Source organism: Perca fluviatilis, chromosome 23 (genome assembly GCF_010015445.1).
Source record: "Perca fluviatilis chromosome 23, GENO_Pfluv_1.0, whole genome shotgun sequence".
In the NCBI taxonomy this organism is placed as follows: Eukaryota; Metazoa; Chordata; class Actinopteri; order Perciformes; family Percidae; genus Perca; species Perca fluviatilis.
The window spans coordinates 1,259,362-1,279,754 of record NC_053134.1 but is presented as its reverse complement, the minus strand read 5'-3'; the positions used below and the strand labels follow the sequence as shown (position 1 = coordinate 1,279,754).

Here is a 20,393-nt window from a genome sequence, read left to right as displayed (position 1 = left end):
GACAGATAGTCTAGCTAGCTGTCTGGATTTACCCTGCAGAGATCTGAGGAGCAGTTAACCATAGTCCTCACAAATCCACCGGAGGTTAGAACGCCGACACAGAGACAGAGGAAGGGGACGGGACATCCGGCAGAACTTCCTGCGGCATCGGAGCAATCCTGGAAGTGGTACGTCGTGGATATAGATTACATTTGCACTAACACACTCAACCCTTTAAGCCTTTTTTTGAATGCAACAGTTATGTTGTGTGTATATATTTGTTATTTCTGTATGTATGGTTTATTTCATATTAATTTTTAAAGGTCCCATGGCATGAAAATGTCACTTTATGAGTTTTTTTTTTAACATTAATATGAGAATTTGGCCACCTTGCCCCCCCTCTCTCCTCCTCAATAGCTACAGACACAGAAATGGCACATACTAAGGAAAGAGACTTCAGATACAGTATTAGGGGACCACTAAGGTCTATATAAAAGAAACTTCAGATACAGTATTAGGGGACCACTAAGGCCTACATAAAAGAGACTTCAGATACAGTATTAGGGGACCACTAAGGCCTATATAAAAGAGACTTCAGATACAGTATTAGGGGACCACTAAGGCCTATATAAAAGAGACTTCAGATACAGTATTAGGGGACCACTAAGGTCTATATAAAAGAGACTTCAGATACAGTATTAGGGGACCACTAAGGTCTATATAAAAGAGACTTCAGATACAGTATTAGGGGACCACTAAGGTCTATATAAAAGAGACTTCAGATACAGTATTAGGGGACCACTAAGGTCTATATAAAAGAGACTTCAGATACAGTATTAGGGGACCACTAAGGTCTATATAAAAGAGACTTCAGATACAGTATTAGGGGACCACTAAGGCCTACATAAAAGAGACTTCAGATACAGTATTAGGGGACCACTAAGGTCTATATAAAAGAGACTTCAGATACAGTATTAGGGGACCACTAAGGTCTATATAAAAGAGACTTCAGATACAGTATTAGGGGACCACTAAGGCCTACATAAAAGAGACTTCAGATACAGTATTAGGGGACCACTAAGGTCTATATAAAAGAGACTTCAGATACAGTATTAGGGGACCACTAAGGTCTATATAAAAGAGACTTCAGATACAGTATTAGGGGACCACTAAGGTCTATATAAAAGAGACTTCAGATACAGTATTAGGGGACCACTAAGGTCTATATAAAAGAGACTTCAGATACAGTATTAGGGGACCGAGGCAAATTCCACATAAGTGTAACTTACCAGAGAGGGCCAACACTGGGGTTGAGGGCTGCCGAGGCCTGGAGCCGCTGCTGCTCGCACCAGTGGAGAGTTTTTCCTCCGATTATGCTCACAGGTAGCTGCATGACAGTTAGAGCTGCAATAGTCTCACATTGCCAGACCTGACCCCTCCACACATAATCCAGTTTGATTCATAGTGTCATGTCATAACAGAAGTTATCTCAGGACACTTTACAGATCTAGACCACATTATAGTTTACAAAGACCCAACAATTCCCTCCCAAGAGCAAACATTTAGTGGGACAGTAGTCTCGAATTGCCAGACCACACACACACACACACACACACACACACACACACACACACACACACACACACACACACACACACACACACACACACACACACACACAGTTGTGTGTTTAATGGTCTCATCATGTCAGCGTGACTTGTAGCCGTTATATTGTCGGCTAGTTTACTTTAGAATCAGACATCAGATTTATAAACTACATGTAACTAGTGACTAAAGTAACTAGTAACTAAAGTAACTAGTAACTACAGCTGGAACAGATGAATGTAGCGGAGTAGCTAAAGTAACTAGTAACTAAAGCTGGAACAGATGAATGTAGCGGAGTAACTAAAGTAACTAGTAACTAAAGCTGGAACAGATGAATGTAGCGGAGTAACTAAAGTAACTAGTAACTAAAGCTGGAACAGATGAATGTAGAGGAGTAACTAAAGTAACTAGTAACTAAAGCTGTAACAGATGAATGTAGCGGAGTAACTAAAGTAACTAGTAACTAAAGCTGGAACAGATGAATGTAGCGGAGTAACTAAAGTAACTAGTAACTAAAGCTGTAACAGATGAATGTAGCGGAGTAACTAAAGTAACTAGTAACTAAAGCTGGAACAGATGAATGTAGTGGAGTAACTAAAGTAACTAGTAACTAAAGCTGTAACAGATGAATGTAGTGGAGTAACTAAAGTAACTAGTAACTAAAGCTGGAACAGATAAATGTAGCGGAGTAAGTAAAGTAACTAGTAACTAAAGCTGGAACAGATGAATGTAGTGGAGTAACTACAGTAACTAGTAACTAAAGCTGGAACAGATGAATGTAGTGGAGTAACTAAAGTAACTAGTAACTAAAGCTGGAACAGATGAATGTAGCGAAGTAGAAGTAGAAAGTGGCATGAAAAGACTCAAGTAAAGTACAAGTAACTCAACATTTGGTACTGAAGTACAGTACTGGAGTACTTGTACTTAGTTACATTCATACCTGTACAGAAACTAAATCCGACAGTATTTAGTTTGGGGGGGGGTTATCAGAGACAGAATCATTAAAAAACAATGACAACATGTTCAAAAATCACTTTTTTTTAATCCTTACAAGAACAAAACATCAAATTCCAAACTTATGCAAAATATTATCACTTCACAAAACACGACCAAACGATCACCATCGATGTAATTAATCAGACACGGTAGAAATCAAAGCAATAACAGAAGTGAAAACAAGTCAACGGTGCAGCTTCAGGCTTCTTCGGGAGGTTTATCAGGCGGCTGCTGCCACCTGCTGGCCCCCACACCCAAAAAACACTGACACCCAATACAAATGTACTTATTATTACTATTATTATTATTATTATTATTATTATTATTATTATTATAGGAAAATAGTGCGCGGCCAGTGTACTCTTACTTATGAAAAACAATCTAATATTCCAAAAAAGAAGCATATCATATTTATCAAAAAAACACAGGATACAATAGTGCATCAAATGTTCAAAGAATTGCATCCAACGTTTTAAAATCTTTATCCGCGTGTGAAACTAAATACAAAAACAACACAGTGAGAGAGTGAGTCCGACATCGAGTCCCTTTGGTATGTTTTGCTGGATGTCTACTTCCCCATGTTTCTGTGTCTGAGTGACTGATGGGAGCAAAAATCTTTGAAACTGGTCCAGAATTAAGAGAGATGAATAATATGTAATGTAACCCTACAGGACAGATGTTCAGCAGCAGTTAGAGTCCACTAAAAGTTCTGTTGTTGCTGCTGACAGACTCGGATTATTATTCTAAGTGTCTGACAACAATTATGGGATGGATCCCTACAGAGATAGACCTTTTAGTTAAAGAGTAAGATCCTTTTAGTTTAACATGAAACAGCCCCGAAAGCACCATCACCAAACTCTACCAGACTCCATGTAAATAATCAGGACTTTTAGCGTGTATATCTCTACTATATCTATATCTCTATCTCTCTTTAGTGTGTATATCTCTACCATATCTCTACCAGACTCCATGTAAATAATCAGGACTTTTAGCGTGTTTAGAGCCAGCATATCTCCACATGTAAATGGGTGAATTAAGGGTTTATTTCAACCAAACCAGAGCGGTGATTGTTGGAACAGTGGAAAAATAAACCAAGACGGCTTTTGGTAGTTTTATTTAGTTTCTGTCCACTTTGAATGAAGTGTGTTTTACGATGATAAAAGTCCTGATTATTTACATGGAGTCTGGTGGAGTTTGGTTATGGTGATTTCGGGGCTGTTTCATGTTAAACTAAAAGGATCTGACTCTTTAACTAAAAGGTCTATCTCTGTAGGGATCCTTTCTATAATGTTGTCGGACACTTAGAATAATAATCTGAGTCTGTCAGCGGCAAAAACAGAACTTTTAGTGGACGCTGACTGATGTTTCTCGCTTTAATACTGGACTAATTTCAAAGACACCAGTCACCTTAGACACAAAAACAAGGAGAAATAGGGTCCAGGTTGAAAAATACCGAAGTTACCCTTTAAGAAGCAGTCACAGGCTCGTATGGCTGAAGCATGTGTAAGTAAAAAGACATGCAGGTGTATTTTGTATTGTCTTATACACAAAGGGTTAATTAACCCCATGGCGAAAGAAGAAGGCCTCGAAACAAGAAGGCCGAATGTACAAATCCAGAGTTTCTCTACAGCGACTTCAGAGGCTTCCTGAGACTCAGGGAATAAAAATATTGCTGTTTGTTCTTTGTGTTCAATCACAAGCTGAAGTTTCTCTATCGTCAACAACACCAACGTAATCAACTTATCAGGATGAAAAGAACCAAACTCCCACATTTAGCTTTCAGGGTCAATACATAAGAGTCAGGAATAAAAGCCCAAATGTGCCTAAAGCCAGAAAAAGTCAGAAAAAAAGCTCAGTTTTTCATTATAACATCAACGGTTTCTTCGTCCGGAAAACAACTTGCGATATAATGCAAAGATTTTGCAATTTGCGATATATCGGAAACATTATGTGATTTAACCTAAACATTTTGTGACGTATTGGAAACATTTTGACATATTTTGCGATATAGCGTAAACATTTTGTGATATGGCGTAAAATGTTGCGATATTTTATCGTTTTAAAGATAACATTTTGCGATTTAACGTGAACATTTGGCGATATATCAGAAACAATCTGCAATATAGCGTAATTCTTTTGCCATATAACGTGAACATTTTGCCATATTTGTGCAATATGACTTAAACATTTTGTAATATTGCGATATATCGTAAACATTTGCGGTATTTTGTGACATATCGTAAAGATTTTGTGACATAACGTAACATTCCGACATATATATATATATATATATATATATATCTCGGCGCTGTCCATGAAACATCCTGACTCTCTTAGCTGACAAACGAAACAGCCGGTTGCAGCTTTAGATTATGTATTTATCAGATAATCCAATTTGATTTTAGTTTATTTTCAGTTATGTGACTTTATCTTTTATCCACTCCTATTAAAACATAAAGCAAGATTTAGATTCTACAGTTTTGTCTTCACACCGTGCATAATTTTCCTTCTTATACCACGGCTACTTGCCACAGATTAAAGTGATATTTACTCATATTTTCAGCACTATGTTCCCACATTTCTAAGAATTTTTTTTCACTGAAAATTAAGCCCTATGTTCCCACAGCCCTATGTTCCCACATTTCTAAGATGTTTCTTAAAATTAGGCTCTATGTTAGGGTTAGGGTTAGGGTTACATTCCATCTGTAGTCCATTGCTACTTGATAATGGTTTGGGTGTAATTGGCTACCAAATTGGGAGAAAGAGAAATAACATCTGATACAAATTTATGAAAAAGGAAATGTGGGAACATAGGGCCTAATTTTGAATTATTTTTTTTTAAATGTGGGAACATAGGGCTGTGGGAACATAGGGCTTTGGGAACATAGAGTTGTGGGAACATAGGCTTGCTCCCTTCTCCACGGTACAACAGCTCTTTTGTGAAGTAGACATTCTATTATTGCACATGTCAAACTCCGGGCCAGTGGGCCAAATCCCTGCATATCAGTTCAGTTTCACACAAAATTTTGGCCCACCTAGTCCCTTTTTTCCGACACTTTTGTCACTTTTTCCAACGTTTTTGGCATTTTTTTCGACGCCTAGTTGTGCGCCAAAACTAAAAAGACAGGAAACTGTTTTCAAACTGCAATTATGCAACATTCAAAGCTGAACTTTTGGCAGATTCGCTGACTTTGAGACTCAAAAGTTTCCACAGAAGCAGAGTTTTCATATTCAGGCTGCAAAACAGTTTGCTGTGAGTCGGCTGCTTTTCAAACTGTAACCTTTGTTTTGCTTTATTTGCTAAATTATATGATGACTAAGGAACTTTTCAGCAGACTTTTCTAAGGCTTTATGCCGACCAAACTGTAAGTGAGCAAGCTATATGAGACGAACTTAATCTACACGTCTTGCTCTTGATGTGATTGTCATTTTCCGTGGGTGGCCCCACTTTTGGACAATTTAGAAATCTGGTTTTAAACTTGCAAACTTCTACTTGTACTTGCTTTACATAATTGTACTCTCTTTTGTATCCATATTATCCTTCACTGTAAAACCTTTCACCGTAAATTTACAGTAATATACTGGCAGCAACTTTACAGAAAGATAGACACACAGTTTCTTACTCTATTATTTGAATGTACATGTCTGCATGTATTGAGAAAAGGGAAAAAAACATTTAAAAAACTTTTCGGAAAAAAGCAACAAAAACGTTGAAAAATTGTCGAAATCTTTTTTTAATAAAATCAACAAAAATGTTGAAAAAAAGCAGCAAAAATGTCAGAAAAGGTTTGAAAAACTTTGGAAAAAAACCCTCTGAAAAGGTGACCAAAAACTCAGAAAGAAGCAACAAAAACGGCAAAAATTGCCTAAAAAAAATCAACAAAAACATTGAAAACGCAACAAAAAATTTGGAAAAAGTCCAGAATTAATTATTGGGGAGGGGGGGGGGGGGGGTTGTAACCCCCCATCCCCCCTGTAAATTATGGTAAATAGACATTTACAGTTTCTTACTGTATTATTTTAATTTCCAGTAATATACCGGCTGCAGTGTCATTCCTGCATTTTCCTTTATTTTCCCAAGATGCATTGCTGTCAACAGTTAATACCTGTAATCTATAATCTGTAACATTCACAGATAGTGTCGGTACACGATCCGTGCTGCGCGTGTGCAAGACGTTAAGCGCATGCGCAGATGAAAATCCTGTTTTACGAGGATTTACGACATTGCACTAGCGGTTAGCCGAATTAGCTATTAGCTATATAAACTAGCGTTAGCTTCCCAGTGGAGGCTAGCGGCAGACCGCTACAACTACAACCGGAAGCGTGGAACAAATCGTGCAGTGTCCACTATCCTCGGTAAAACCCATTGACATATTAAGGTAAAACTATGTGTAAAACAGGATCACGCTGCACGATCTGTTCCACGCTTCTGGTCGTTGGTTTAAACGTTAGTTTAGCTAGCTAGCTAACCGCTAATTCAGCTAACTGCTAGCTGAGACAGCATGTAATCATTTTAAAAGACCCTCAAAATAAAACCTGAAAATAACCGTTAAAATATATAACAGTTGTTACGTCAGTTCTACTTTACTTGTGCTCATTTAAAATACAATCACTCAATACTTGTCTTTATTGTTATTACTATAAAGTCTTAATTTAACTGTTGCCTGCTTTTCCCCCAGTGTTTAGCTTGAGTTAACCTTATTTTAGACTGAATCAAGCTGTCAGCTAGCTAGCAGTTAGCCAAATTAGCTGTTAGTTTAGTTAAATTAACGTTTAGCGTCCCGGTGGAGGCTAGCATGGAACAGATCGTGCAGTGTAATCCTGTTTTACCGAGGATACTCGAGAGGATACTGGACACCGCACGATTTGTTCCACGCATCCGGACGTAGTTGTAGTGGCCAGCTGTTAGCCTCCATTGGGAAGCTAACGTTAGTTTATATAGCTAACAGCTAATGTCTAATGTCGTAAATCCTCGTAAAACAGGATTTTCATCTGCGCATGTGCTTAACGTCTTCCACATGTGCAGAACGGATCGTGCAGGCAGCACGGATCGTGTACCGACAGATAGCGCTGTAATATTAATATTTTCTCCCAGAATGCTTTGCCATTTACAGTATGATCCTGTTTAACATTAAAACAGTAAGATACTGTGATTTTAGCTGTAAATTTACACCAAAAGGTTTACAGTGTAATTTATTTATCACATTTTATGCATCAATTCTTCAATAAAGTTTATTTCTTATGATGGGGTATTCTTTTCTGTGCTGCCCCTCAATGAGCTTTGAGTCAAACTAAAGGTTGAATGTATGAATGAATGAATGAATGAATGAATGAATGAATGAATGAATGATTGAATGAATAGTGAAATTGAGTTTGACAGCCCTGTCTTATTGTGAAAGTTTGTGTTGTTTTGAAATTAAAATATTATCATTATAACGTTAACAATCGTGAACTAAAGGTGCAGTAGGTAAGCCTTATAAAACTAGCTTTCTGTCCAGTAGAACTACATGAAGCAGGTCATTTAAAATAAATCCAGCTCCTCTGGCTCCACCTACAGCCTGGAGTGGGATTTACAAAAATCCACCGCTCCCTGTTCAGATGCACCAATCAGGGCCAGTGGGGTGTCTAACTGTTCAGATGCACCAATCAGGGCCAAGGGGGGGATGTCTAACTGTTCAGATGCACCAATCAGGGCCAAGGGGGGGATGTCTAACTGTTCAGATGCACCAATCAGGGCCAAGGGGGGGATTTCTAACTGTTCAGATGCACCAATCAGGGCCAGTGGGGTGTCTAACTGTTCAGATGCACCAATCAGGGCCAGGGGGGGTGTCTAACTGCGTGTCAATCACTGCTCATGCACACGCATTCATTCTCCCTTGTGGGGGGGAGGGGCTTAGGAGACCGTTTTGGGCTTTAGCAGAAAGTAGGGGGAGGGACTGAGAAGTTGTCAATGTTACATTTTTGGGACTAAGTCCTGGATCTTCACAATCCTACCTACAGCACCTTTAACTTGTTTTAAGTTTTTCCGTTTCTCCGTCTTAGAAACCGACCTCCCACCCGTGCCGTGCCGCGTCCTCACACCTCGTAGTGCAGATCGTTGAGCTCCAGTCTCGTGTAATGGCGTCTGTCGAAGGACTCCATGGCCTTGCGGCCGGCGGCGGCCAGAGCCAGCGTGAGCACGGCGAGCCCGAGAACCATAAACACCACCATGCCGGTTTTTAGCGCTCCCCGCGTTGCCGTGGCCCCTTCCCCCACGCCGCGGCCAGCGCTCAAGTTCTGCAGCGGGAGCTCCGACTGCTCGGCGCCTTTGGGGACGATGAGCAGCGTGGCCGCCGGAGTCACCGTGGACCAATCAGTGATCGGCAGAAAAGGAGTAGAGGTGGGAGGCTTTGTCGTTGTTGCTGTAGTTGTTGAAGTTGTTGTAGAGGGAGTTGTAGTTCTTGTTGTAGAGGGAGTTGTAGTTGTAGTTGTAGTTCTTGTTGTAGAGGGAGTTGTAGTTCTTGTTGTAGAGGGAGTTGTAGTTGTAGAGGGAGTTGTAGTTCTTGTTGTAGAGGGAGTTGTAGTTCTTGTTGTAGAGGGACTTGTAGTTCTCGTTGTAGAGGGAGTTGTAGTTCTTGTTGTAGAGACAGTTGTAGTTCTTGTTGTTGTTGTTGTGGTTGGCTGTGGTGGGTCAGTAGTTCTCAATGCAGCCTTGTTGCCAGCGGTTACCACAGGAAGTGATGTGGTGGCGGCAACGACAGGATGAGGCTTCACTTTCTTGGGAGATTTATTTTGCTTTCTGGTGGCTTTGTTGGGCTTTTTCAGGGTTGTTGTTGTCGTCGTTGCCGTGGTTGATGTTGTTGTTGTGATTGTGGTTGTTATGGGTGCTGTTGTTGTCGTTGTTGTGGTTGTGGTTGTGGGTGCGGTTGTTACCGGAGGCATCGTGGCGATGATGATGATGGGTGGTGGAGCTGTTGTTGTGGCGGGAGCCTGCGTACTCACGGTGGTGGTCGTGGCCGTGGTGGTGGTTGTTGTGATTTGTGCGGTGGTTGTGGTGGTGGTGGGTTGTGTTGGCGTGGTTGTTGGCGTGGTTGTTGGCGTGGTTGTGGTCGGTGTGTCGGTGGAGGTTGGCTCCATGGTGGTGGTCGTCGTCGTGGCGACAGGTCTCACCGTGGTCGGATGAATCAAACCTGTTGGAAGGACGAAAACCATCAGTTGCACCTCTGACCCCAGAGTCTGTCAGTTTGTTGTTTTTTTGGTCCATATGCAGTTAATGAGCTGCATATTCCACAAAGTAGAGGGAGAGAACACCATGGCAGTATTGAATAATTGGAGCCCAGACGCAATTTTGTAATTTTCTAAATTTCTGATCCTCTGAATAAAAACAGAAAATTGGAAAAACAGTTTAAAGAGCCAATTTTTTTATTTGAAAAGGTGGGGAAAAAAAATGAAAAATTGGATATTTGAACCCATTTTTCTGTTTTTCCAAATGTCCGTTTGTGCTTAGAGAATTGAACTGACAAGCGTTACACGGACCCGTTAACCCACCCCAACTCCCACCCAAATGTCCAATGCGTCCTCCGCCCACGTTAAGATGGAGTTACCTTTGTAGATGTCGTAGGTGTTGATGGCGTCCTGAGCCTTCATCAGCGGACAGTCCTGCTCCGTCTGACAGTGGAACAGGAAGCAGTTATCCTCGCCGGCGTGTTTGTTGCCGTTGAACACCGCCATGTTGCACTTGGCGCCTTTGGAAACACAGAAACAGTCGTCAGAATCTGAACGTCAGATAGAGATTCCCACTACAATACATCTACCAATGTGTCTCTGAGCAAGACACTTACCCCCTAGTTGCTCCAGAGGCATGCGACCTCTGACATATAGAGTAATTGTAAGTCGCTTTGGATAAAAGGGTCAGCTAAATGACAAGTAATGGTCTAAAATCTCATTTTGTTCTCATACTAATGTCTAGGGTGACCAGACATCCCAAAATCCAAGCAGTAGTCCCGAATCCCGAATCCTGGCCTAATTGTCCCGAAAATTAGAGAAAAGTCTCAAGAGCAGACTCTCGAGTATAGTTATATATAGAATATAGATTGAACATTAAAAACTGTCCAGGTGGTTTTTAATTGAGTCGTCCTGCAGCTGCAGCTCCCGTCACCACTTGAATTCATGATTTTACAAGTTTACAAGACAAGACAGTTGAGTTTCTGAATAAAAATAATAAATAATTTTGGTGCGGCGTTTTGAAATTCATGTTAAGTGCAGGCAGTCACGAGAAGGAGTGATTGGATTGGATGTTGCTGATGTTAAAGAGCAGACATGACTCTGACTGAATTCCTGAATAAAAATAATTAATAATTCCAATCAATCCCCGCCCCCCCGGTCTCGTCCCGAATTTGACCCATTCTCATCTGGTCACCCTACTAATGACTCATGTACGTACAGATGAGACATCAGCTCACACGGGGCAACAAGCGCACGTTAAAGGGATACGCCACCGTGTGTTGAAATAGTTCTTATCACGGTCTATCCTGGCTGTAGATAGGTGGGCCAACGCATTATTTGTCTCAGTGCAAGTAATTAGGTTGTTTTTTTGTCTTTTGTTGGCTCACTTTTACTCACAACATGCTAACCGGCAACATAGGATTCCATTCACTATGCTAAGCTAACTAGCGGCGCTGCCGGTGTTGCACCGGACTAAAACGATGCATGCACAAAAAATGCGTTGGCCCCCCTATCTACAGCTAGAGGAGACCGTGATAAGCCCTGTTTCAACAAACAGTGGTGTATCCCTTTAACACAGGCGCACACCTACATAATAAGCTGTTTTAAATCTAAAATGTTCAATGCCTTATCGCGCTGATGTGACCGAGCCCGACCCGGACGGTCAGTGTAACACTTATCAGTTCAATTTTCTAAGCACAAACAGACTTTTTTTTTTCCGCCTTGACAAATTAAAAAAATTTATCTTTAAACTGTTTTTCCAATTTTCTGTTTTTATTCAGAGGATCAGAAATTTAGAAACTGAGCTCCAATTATTCATAATACTGCCATGGTATTCTCTCCCTTGTCCCGCCTAGCTACCCCTCCCCCACTTGAAACCATCAGTTGCACCTCTGACCCCAGAGTCTGTCAGTTTTTTATTTTTTTGGTCCATATGCAATTAATGAGCTGCATATTCCACAAAGTAGAGGGAGAGAATACCATGGCAGTATTGAATAATTGGAGCCCAGATGCAATTTTGTAATTTTCTCAATTTCTGATCCTCTGAATAAAAACAGAAAATTGGAAAAACAGTTTAAAGATCAAATTTTTTTAATATGTCAAGGTGGAAAAAAATGAAAAATTGGATATTTGATCCCATTTTTCTGTTTTTCCAAATGTTCGTTTGTGCTTAGAAAATTTAACTGATAAGCGTTACACTGACCCCCAACATCATTCCTAAATATCTGTCCCAACCCGGTCTGTCGGGTACCATCGGGCTCGGTTCGGGTATCCATCCTCTATTGTCAGAATCTGAACTAGTGTTTATCGCAGTGCTGTTTTTATTTATATTTAACATACATGATTTTAGTTGATCAGACATGATGACAAGATACTGAAGTCGTCTGTTTGAGGTGTCGGGTAAATGCGTCGTTCAGATTGGGGCTCTTTGTGAGAAATCTAAATTAAAGACGTGTCCGAAATTAACTTGTTGACTCACCGGCATACCTGCCAACATTTGGTTGTCAAAATCCGGGAGATTTGTGCGGGGGGGCATGGCGGAGAGGGGGGAAACACCAGAGCAGGGGAATGAGAGGGGAAACACCAGAGCAGGGGGAATGAGAGGGGAAATGCCAGAGCAGAAGGAATGAGAGGGGAAACGCCAGAGCAGGGGAATGAGAGGGGAAACGCCAGAGCAGGGGAATGAGAGGGGAAACACCAGAGCAGGGGGAATGAGAAGGGGGAACAGAGCAGAAAATATTGCTTTTTAAAGTGCCCATATTCTGCTCATTTTCAGGTTCATAATTGTATTTTAAGGTTGTACCAGAATAGGTTTACATGGTTTAATTTTCAAAAAACACCATATTTTAGTTGTACTGCACATTGCTGCAGCTCCTCTTTTCACCCTGTGTTCAGGTCTCTGTTTTAGCTACAGAGTGAGACATCTCAACTTCTGTAGTATCTTTGATTGCACTCGCACATGCTCAGTAGCTTAGATCGTAGATCATGTCAGCTAGCTCCATAGACAGTAAAAGAAAGGCTGTTTCTCCAACTTCAGTCAGTTCCAAGGCAGGATCAGCTGGGAGACTTCTTCTAAACCAGGGAGCACATGGAAGTAGTTCTTCTGGAGATTATGGTGAACTAGTGTGTGTTGTAGCAGCACTTTGCTATTGAGAACGAGGTAGCATGCTAATGTTATCCGCTAGCATGCTAACGGTTGCGGTTAGCCAGCTCTTCTCGGCTAGTGACGTCACAAGCCGTGCAGATGTTGACCAGCTCACCAGGAGACTGAAGGCAGGACACATTCAGAAACCAGATCTCACTCAGAACACCATGGATGATTTTTTTCATAATATGGGCACTTTAAACCAAAACATAGCGGTGTAAATGGAGCTATAGACTAATCTCACCTGGTTTGACTTCCTCTGAGCAGCAGGCGAGGACGCAGTCCCGCTCCGACCGCACCACCCTGGCGTCCATGGCTGTGGTCGGCTTGGTCAGCGCCTGTCTGACGTTCACGATGGCGCTCTGGTGTTGTCTGGAGAAACACGTCTCCGGTTCCACGGCAGCTGACATGGGAAGTGACGTCATCAGCAGCAGCAGCGTTAGCGTTACCAGCGTGGTGGCGCCGGGCGGCCGGAGCGTCCGTGACGGCGCTGGGGGAGTCATGGTGACGGCAGATCTGCGGTATGTGATCGGAGCGGCTTCAGAGTCCACAGCAGAGAGCAGAGATCCACAACGGTGCTCTGAACACACAGCAAACATGCATGTTACTCACTTTTATATATATATACACACAGAAAACACAGGAAACACACAGGAAACACACACGTTACTCACTTTTTATATATATATATATATATATATATATACAGTGCCTTGCGAAAGTATTCGGCCCCCTTCAACTTTTCGACCTTTTGCCACATTTCAGGCCTCAAACATAAAGATATAAAACTGTAATTTTTTGTGAAGAATCAACAACAAGTGGGACACAATCATGAAGTGGAACGAAATTTATTGGATATTTCAAACCTAAACAAATAAAAAACTGAAATATTGGGCATGCAAAATTATTCAGCCCCCTTAAGTTAATACTTTGTAGCGCCACCTTTTGCTGCGATTACAGCTGTAAAGTCGCTGGGGTATGTCTCTATCAGTTTTGCACATCGAGAGACTGACATTTTTGCCCATTCCTCCTTGCAAAACAGCTAGAGCTCAGTGAGGTTGGATGGAGAGCGTTTGTGAACAGCAGTTTTCAGTTCTTTCCACAGATTCTCGGTTGGATTCAGGTCTGGACTTTGACTTGGCCATTCTAACACCTGGATATGTTTATTTGTGAACCATTCCATTGTAGATTTTGCTTTATGTTTTGGATCATTGTCTTGTTGGAAGACAAATCTCCGTCCCAGTCTCAGGTCTTTTGCAGACTCCATCAGGTTTTCTTCCAGAATGGTCCTGTATTTGGCTCCATCCATCTTCCCATCAATTTTAACCATCTTCCCTGTCCCTGCTGAAGAAAAGCAGGCCCAAACCATGATGCTGCCACCACCATGTTTGACAGTGGGGATGGTGTGTTCAGGGGTGATGAGCTGTGTTGCTTTTACGCCAAACATAACGTTTTGCATTGTTGCCAAAAGTTCGATTTTGGTTTCATCTGACCACAGCACCTTCTTCCACATGTTTGGTGTGTCTCCCAGGTGGCTTTTGGCAAACTTTAACGACACTTTTATGGATATCTTTAAGAAATGGCTTTCTTCTTGCCACTCTTCCATAAAGGCCAGATTTGTGCAGTATACGACTGATTGTTGTCCTATGGACAGAGTCTCCCACCTCAGCTGTAGATCTCTGCAGTTCATCCAGAGTGATCATGGGCCTCTTGGCTGCATCTCTGATCAGTCTTCTCATTGTATGAGCTGAAAGTTTAGAGGGACGGCCAGGTCTTCGTAGATTTGTAGTGGTCTGATACTCCTTCCATTTCAATATTATCGCTTGCACAGTGCTCCTTGGGATGTTTAAAGCTTGGGAAATCTTTTTGTATCCAAATCCGGCTTTAAACTTCTCCACAACAGTATCTCGGACCTGCCTGGTGTGTTCCTTGTTCTTCATGATGCTCTCTGCGCTTTACACGGACCTCTGAGACTATCACAGAGCAGGTGCATTTATACGGAGACTTGATTACACACAGCTGGATTCTATTTATCATCATTAGTCATTTAGGTCAACATTGGATCATTCAGAGATCCTCACTGAACTTCTGAAGAGAGTTTGCTGCACTGAAAGTAAAGGGGCTGAATAATTTTGCACGCCCACTTTTTCAGTTTTTATTTGTTAAAAAGTTTGAAATAGCCAATGAATTTCGTTCCACTTCATAATTGGGACCCACTTGTTGTTGATTCTTCACAAAAAATTACAGTTTTATATCTTTATGTTTGAGGCCTGAAATGTGGCAAAAGGTCGAAACGTTCAAGGGGGCCGAATACTTTCGCAAGGCACTGTATATATATATATATATATATATATATATATATATATATATATATACACACACACACACACACACACACACACACACACAGGAAACACACGTTACTCACTTTTCATTTGATACAATAAAAAATTCTGCGAACAAAATATTTTGCGATATAACGTAAACATTTTGCGACATATCGGAAACATTTTGAGGTATTTTGCGATATAAAGTAAACATTTTGTAGTATATCTGAAACATTTTGCGATATAATGTAAATTTGTTGAGATATAACGTAAAACTTTTGCGATACCGCGATATATCAGAAACATTTTGCGATATTTTGCGATATAACGTGAACATTTTGTAGTATATCTGAAACATTTTGCGATATAATGTAAATTTGTTGAGATATAACGTAAAAATGTTGCGATACCGCGATATATCGGAAACGTTTTGTGATAATTTTGCGTTGTAATGTTAACATTTTACGATATATATTGGAAATAGTTTGAGATATTTTGCGATATAACGTGAACATTTTGTGATATATCGGAAACATTTTGCAATATAATGTAAATTTGTTGAGATATAATGTAAACATTTTGCGGTATCACGATATATCGGAAACATTTTGCGATATTTTGCGATATAACGTGAACATTTTTTGATATATGGGGAACATTTTGCGATATAATGTAAAAATGTTTGCTATATAATGTGAAATGTTTGCGATGTAACGTTAACTACAATTAAATAAACTTTTTTGAACCCTAAACTAGGATCTTTTCCTAAACAAGAAGCATTCTTATAAAAACAATATGAATTCATAAGAAGTTTGTGTCGTTAAGACGAGAGCCTGATGAATCAGACAAACATTCACACGAATAAACATGATTTAAAATACTAAGAGGATGAAATGTAACAACAACAGAAGGTTTATAGAGTCATGCAGATCATCTTTACATGACTTTCAAGAAGTTTTCAAAAAAGACCGAACACTTTGTTGGACTTTAAAGTCATCATTTTGTCTCAGTGACAAGTTTCTACATGTTTGTGACACGACCACATCTTGTTTCTACCGTCCCCGAGTCCCAGATCTGTCTCAGCTGACAACACCAGAACTATAATTAGAAAAGATCAATCAGCAGAGTAGAAAATAGAAATCTAAAAGTAGAAGCTACTCCTTCAGGAGCCGACCGAGTAGCTTCCACTTTTAGATTTCTACTGAGAGTGAACGAGGTCAGTCAGGGGTTTTTATTCATCTCCAGCGCTGGAGGAAGTATTCAGATCCTTTACTGCAGTAGAAGTACTAATACCACACTGTATAAATACTCTGTTACAAGTTAAAGTCCTGCAGTGGAAATGTTACTTCGGTAAAAGTCTGTAAGTCTCATCAGGAACATGTAGTTAAAGTATTAAAAGTTATTAAAAGTAAAAGTATCAAAAAAAGTCAAAAACTGTGTTTAAAAGAATCAAAAAGAGCAAAACACACACACACACACACACACACACACACAGACACAGACACAGACACACACACACACACACACACAGACACACACACACACACACACACACACACACACACACACACACACACACACACACACACACACACACACACACACACACACACACACACACCAAACATCAGATGTTATAAACTACATGTGTGTTCTGTGTGCAGGAATCTTAATGTATAATATATTTTTAACTAAAACTTTAAAAAATTATTTTTGTGGAAAAAAAAAAAAAATACCTTAACAAAAAACAAAAAAAAATAAATATAAAAAAAAAAAAAAAAAAACAAAACAAAAAAAAATAAAAATAAAAAAAAATAAAAATAAATAAAAAAAAAAAAATAAAAAAAAAAAAAATAACTAAAGACTGGAACAGATGAATGTAGTGAGTAGCTAAAGTAACTAGTAACTAAAGCTGGAACAGATGAATGTAGTGGAGTAACTAAAGTAACTAGTAACTGAAGCTGGAACAGATGAATGTAGCGGAGTAGCTAAAGTAACTAGTAACTAAAGTAACTAGTAACTAAAGCTGGAACAGATGCATGTAGCGGAGTAGCTAAAGTAACTAGTAACTAAAGCTGTAACAGATGAATGTAGCGGAGTAACTAAAGTAACTAGTAACTAAAGCTGTAACAGATGAATGTAGCGGAGTAACTAAAGTAACTAGTAACTAAAGCTGGAACAGATGAATGTAGCGGAGTAACTAAAGTAACTAGTAACTAAAGCTAGATAACAGATGAATGTAGTGGAGTAACTAAAGTAACTAGTAACTAAAGCTGGAACAGATGAATGTAGCGGAGTAACTAAAGTAACTAGTAACTAAAGCTGGAACAGATGAATGTAGCGGAGTAACTAAAGTAACTAGTAACTAAAGCTGTAACAGATGAATGTAGCGGAGTAACTAAAGTAACTAGTAACTAAAGCTGGAACAGATGAATGTAGCGGAGTAACTAAAGTAACTAGTAACTAAAGCTGGAACAGATGAATGTAGCGGAGTAACTAAAGTAACTAGTAACTAAAGCTGGAACAGATGAATGTAGCGGAGTAACTAAAGTAACTAGTAACTAAAGCTGTAACAGATGAATGTAGCGGAGTAACTAAAGTAACTAGTAACTAAAGCTGGAACAGATGAATGTAGTGGAGTAACTAAAGTAACTAGTAACTAAAGCTGGAACAGATGAATGTAGTGGAGTAACTAAAGTAACTAGTAACTAAAGCTGTAACAGATGAATGTAGTGGAGTAAAAAGTCCAATATTTCTCTCTGAAATGTAGCGGAGTAGAAGTAGAAAGTGGCATGAAGAGAAAAGACTCAAGTAAAGTAGCTCAACATTTGGTACTGAAGTACAGTACTGGAGTAAATATACTTAGTTACATCCCACCACTGTTAATGTCCTAGTCTTCAGCTTTCAGTTTAAAAAAAACCCAAAATATGTTGTATTGAGAGCAGAAACTCACCGGGCCGACAGTGTGAGGCGTCCTCCATCAGATGCTGGCTGGATCTTAGTGTCCAGAGTCCACAGAGCCGGACTTTACCCCGTCTCCTGGTGGGAACACGCAGACATTAATTCCCCTTATCTGCTTTACGGCCCACAATCAGCTGGGTCAAAACAAGTATTCAGTACCTTACTGCAGTAAAAGTACTAATACTAATACCACACTGTAAAAAGTACTCTGCAGGGTAAATCCAGACAGCTAGCTAGACTATCTGTCCAATATTATTACAACCCCACCACCATCATTCTGGACTTTTTGCGTTTTCAGTGATGATTTTGTTGTTTCTGCCTTTTTGCCATTTTTCACAACGTTTTTGTCGTTTTTACCCCACCACCCCCAATAATTCATTCTGGACTTTTTTTGAAGTTTTTGTCGCGTTTTCACCAACGATTTTGTTGATTTTTTCAGAAACATTTTGACGTTTTTTTTGCTTCGTTCTGAGTTTTTGGTCGCCTTTTCAGATGGGTTTTATTGCCAATGTTTTTCACTCATTTCCTGACATTTTTGCCGTTTTTTTCAACATTTTTGTTGATTTTTTTCAACATTTTTGTCGTTTTTTCCCGATTTTTTTTCCTACAATTTTTTCAATATTTTTCGTCTCTTTTCTCAATACATTAAAACATGTCGTGGGACCTACCTAGATAGTTCTCAACCAACCCCCCAATGTTGAACCCAAAGTTATGCCCTTGCTATTTACAGTAAAATACCTTAAAATGTAAAAACAGTATGAATACTGTGAATAAACAGTAGTTTACAGGCAAAGCTGCTAAATATTTTACAGTCTCATTTATTACTTACTTCTTTGTGCAAAAGCTTAGAAGCGAATTTCTGCCTTTGTGTGACTGTTCGCGCGTGGGTTATTCCACCAATCACCTGCCGTACAAACGTGTCGTTGCACTGGCTTTTTAAAGGTGCATACGTAGGTTATATATGTAGCCTGAACTGGGACAAACAAAGCAACATGGTAGCCTATACTGTTAATTAATTATTAGGCTACACATCCCCCCTCTGCACAGCTTCACGGTTGTACCTGTATCTTCACCGAGGAATCAGATTAACTCGGCGCCGCATCCATCACCCCTCCGTCGGGCAGCAGCAGCCGGATGAGTCGGTGTCTGGAAACTGGAACTGAAAAAGATCCTAAAAATCACACCAGTTCAGTCCCAGTAAGCGAGCAAAATGCTTCCTCCATCCCGAGAGGACATGATTAAAATAACTGCTGCCACGATTCCGAAATCCCCCCACCCCCCTAAAAGAAACCGTGTTTTTGTCTTTTTTAAATGTTCAATAATATACGTGTCTCCGTCTCCGTTAAATAAAGAGGGTGAAATCGTGTCTGCGGGCTGCAGGCGACATGTTGGATCTGTTGTTAGAAAAGAGCCATAAATCCTGTCAGCAGCAGCATCTCGTGTCTCTCTCCAGGCTGATGAACTACATTACATGATGGCTGGTGCGGAAGATCTGCTTCTCTCCAGAGTCTGACCCATTTTAGTCTTTGTCCTCTGAAAGGGAGGGGGGGAGGAGGGGGGGAGAGATGGAGGCTGCATCCCAAAATCTGTGTGCAACACACTGTTTTATTATCACTAATAATAGGCTTCAAAGAAACGCATTCAGCCTATACGCACACAAAAGAAAGCGACCTTCTTCCCTTAAAAAAACGCAGCTTTTTCAATAAAAAAAATTCGTGTTTTTATGTAAGCAGTTTATAGGCATTCATCAATAATTAAAGAGGCTGAACATGAACAATACATATGGAGAAAAAAACACTTCACCATGAAGGTATCTCTGCAAGACTGCTGGATAAAAGAGAGAATGTCAAGAATATAAAGAAATATTCTATGAAATGTTAAGTCAAGATTGTATAGGTTTGAAATGTATGGGGGAAAAAATGCTAGGAACATACAAAGTCAGAATTATGAGTTTTAAAATCAAAATGAAATCAAATTTTAAATAATTAAATAATTATAAATCATGACTCAAAATTGAAGTGAAAATGTTTACAGTACTATAGTTACAAAACCCAAACTATGAAATATGAAGTCAAAATTTGACATGTTTGAAATGTATTGGAAAAAAAACCTAAATGTTAGGAACATACAAAGTCAGAATTATGAGTTTTAAAATCAAAATTAGGACAAAATTAATT

At 39.8% G+C, this 20,393-nt stretch overlaps 1 protein-coding gene across 1 annotated transcript; it reads right to left on the bottom strand.

The window, feature by feature from the left end:
* Nucleotides 1-8,474: 8,474 nt before the first annotated feature.
* Nucleotides 8,475-19,852, bottom strand: mansc1 (MANSC domain containing 1). Its single transcript, XM_039791083.1, has 5 exons — nucleotides 19,278-19,852; nucleotides 18,209-18,294; nucleotides 13,173-13,508; nucleotides 10,164-10,304; nucleotides 8,475-9,749 (listed from the first exon to the last, which is right to left on the bottom strand). The coding sequence occupies exons 2-5, from the start codon at nucleotides 18,234-18,236 to the stop codon at nucleotides 8,656-8,658; spliced, it is 1,599 nt and encodes a 532-aa protein (XP_039647017.1). The 5' UTR covers nucleotides 18,237-18,294; nucleotides 19,278-19,852; the 3' UTR covers nucleotides 8,475-8,655.
* Between the last annotated feature and the right edge of the window lie 541 nt (nucleotides 19,853-20,393).